The sequence below is a fragment of the Euprymna scolopes genome, chromosome 20 (assembly GCF_053919585.1).
Source record: "Euprymna scolopes isolate OS-2025 chromosome 20, ASM5391958v1, whole genome shotgun sequence".
Taxonomy (NCBI): domain Eukaryota; kingdom Metazoa; phylum Mollusca; class Cephalopoda; order Sepiida; family Sepiolidae; genus Euprymna; species Euprymna scolopes.
In genome coordinates, this window is record NC_136501.1 from 112,161,853 (window position 1) to 112,164,659 (window position 2,807).

Here is a 2,807-nt window from a genome sequence, read left to right on the forward strand (position 1 = left end):
GGTTATTTAAAAATAAAACTTGCTCAATTTACGTAATTTTTGGAATAAGATTTTCTGTTCGTATTGGAATAGTCTGAACAATTTGGCTTCTCCAGAACAAATTACTGAACCAAACATGCTAATTAAAAAATGGCAAATATTCTTCCGAATCTTTCGGAGGGGGGGCTATCGTTAACCTAGGTAAGGGTCTTGCGGACATGATAATCCTGAAGGTGGATGAAACAGCGGAAGTGACCGACTTATCTCCGCCATAAAAGGGATACGTCCGTGAAAAACATAACTATCCCCCTTCCTGAAAAAAGGCTAAACAATTGTCAACGATCTCTCGATGCAATTTTGCATGACAAGAAAATTCCAAATTTAAGTTTTTTTAGAAAAAAAAATTCTTAACATGGGGAAATAGAAATAAAATCCACTTTAAAGTAGTCTTTATAAAATTAGAACTACTTTATCAATTTACGTGATTTTTGGTGCGTGATATTTCCTTTTCCATCACGGTACGTACAGTTTTCTTGTTTAATGCAGGAGGAGATTTTGGACAAACATTCCAACGAATTTATCAAAGAATTCAAATATGCTTCATTCTATAAACTACTTTCGTTTCAGAGACAAAAATCAAATTGTCTTGCTAAACGACGAGCGACAACCTCAATACCATTTCACAAAACAAGGGAGATAATCCCATATAATTTAAACTTTCGCAAAAGTTAAGAAATCTATTCTATATATGGGGAATCAGAAGAGGGTTTTAGAAAAAACAAAACAAAAAAAACTCAAGTTCGCTTAAACATGATTCTTTAGAAAAGAATCCTACTAGATCAATTTACGTGCCGTTTGGAATACGATATTTCCTTTCCGTCACAAGTATGTACAAAGATTTTTCGGTTCTTATTTAGAATTGAACCTAAATAAAAATACAGTAAAATCTTTATCATGTACGTAATTAACACGGAACGAAGATGTTATAGTCCAAAAATCACGTAAATTAGTCAAGTAGATTTATTTTAGAAAAAATAAGAATGACGAAGCAAAAAGGGATTATCTCGCGTTGCCACCTTGAAATCAGCAGAAAGTTCACTATAATTCAAAATTACAGAACCAGCCTTGTAATTCTAGCGATTTCACATTAATCGCTAGAAATCGTATTTAAGCGATTTTCTTTATGAAAAAATAAAACTTTACTTGGTACCTATGCACTTATTGAACCGTGCTGAAATAACGTTAGAAAGTCATTAACATGGGAGAGAGTGTTTTGTAAATATTCGGGATTTTCACTTAATTTAAATAAAACAAAATCGTAAAAACGTGAAAATATTTTAAAATCGCTCGGTTCAATAAGTGCACAAGCACCCTCAATTTACATGACTTTTGGAATAGGACATTACCGTTCCGTGAAGAGTACGTAAATAAAAGATTTTTCTGAAGTTTTGTTTAATTAGGTTGAATTCTTAACAGACTTGTTTTATTTATTTATTTTTTTTTAATTTTCGGAAAATCTGAACCAGCTGCCAAACAAATTTAGCGTGAAGAATTGTCGATTTCGAGAAGGTAAATTTTTAAGAACGTTCGTTTCGTCTGCCGAAATTACAAGTGATCCTTAAAACTACGAGTTTTAAAACAATCAGGACAACAAAGGCGACGGCAATGATCGCTCGATATGAGTGAGCCCACTTGAAAAGGGAATAAGTACAGTCGTCGTTTCGGACGTTGCTCAATTGGGCGGCTCGAAGTCCGCAGTTTGGAAGAGAACCATTACGGCAACAGGAATCAGGAACAGAGTTATCGAGGAATTCAAACCATTCCGTGTAATTATGAACGCCACAACAGTTGAGGTCAGTCTGGAACGTGTCCCAGGCGATTGCCGAAGAGGTGTGATTTGCATACAGGGCCTCTTCTGCAAGCATGGCGCTTAGAGTCCATCGAAGAATGCTGTTAGTCAGGCTGAGGCCGGTGCACCCAATGCACAACTCGAGGAAGACGACGACAAACAAAATGTTCACGTACATCTGGCGCATTAAATCCAATTCATAAAGGATGTACCCGAATCCAAAAAAGGAAATAAAAAGGAGTAGGAATCCAAAAACGAATAGCAACGCGGCAGGAATGTAGACGTAACTGTGGAGAACAATGGCGTAGAGACCGAGAGAACGTTGAACGAATCCACCGACCGTTATAAGAATTAAGGCAACGCCCAGAAGGGCAACATTGGCGAAAATCAGCTTAGAATTGGCAGAGCGTGCATTAATAACGACCATCATTTTGGCAAATATATTATTTTTTCTCTTCTTCTTCGAAATATTTCTGGAACTTGTCACGAACATTTTATACTAGTCTGCTGAGAGGTGGCGATTGCTAAGTGCTTAAACACACAAACTGACAATCTGGGCGCGCCAAGTTCGAATCCAGTTCATTGCACATTACACTTTCAACAACTCCACTTTTGACCTTGTGCCTAACCTACTGAATAAGAAGTAAATAAAATATGGTACTAGTGCATTTATTGATCTGTGCCGAAATAATAACGTTATTATTTAAAAAGCCATTCTTAACATGGGGAGGGAAGGGTGTTTTGTACCTATTCTGTACATTAACCTTACAATTGAATAGAAAACATATCATAAAACTTCAATTAAACTTGGAAATACGATTAAAAAAAAATAGCGCGGATCAGTAAGTGCATTAGCACCTAAAAGACTTTAGGTGATTGTGGCTAACGATACGACCTGACAATCTGGGTGTGCAAAGTTCGAATACTGTTTGTTTCACAGAAAGGATTTTATCCACTGCATTGCTGACTGTATTTCTTG

General features: G+C 36.3%; 1 protein-coding gene across 1 annotated transcript; it reads right to left on the reverse strand.

The window, feature by feature from the left end:
* LOC145241565 (tetraspanin-3-like) lies at window positions 1-2,312 on the reverse strand. Its single transcript, XM_080104636.1, has one exon. It carries the CDS (start codon window positions 2,256-2,258, stop codon window positions 1,557-1,559), a length of 702 nt encoding a protein of 233 aa, XP_079960762.1. The 5' UTR covers window positions 2,259-2,312; the 3' UTR covers window positions 1-1,556.
* Window positions 2,313-2,807: the final 495 nt, after the last annotated feature.

Excerpts from the sequence above, each read along its gene's own strand:
- LOC145241565 (XM_080104636.1), bottom strand. The coding sequence starts at position 2,258 with ATGATGGTCGTTATTAATGCACGCTCTGCCAATTCTAAGCTGATTTTC.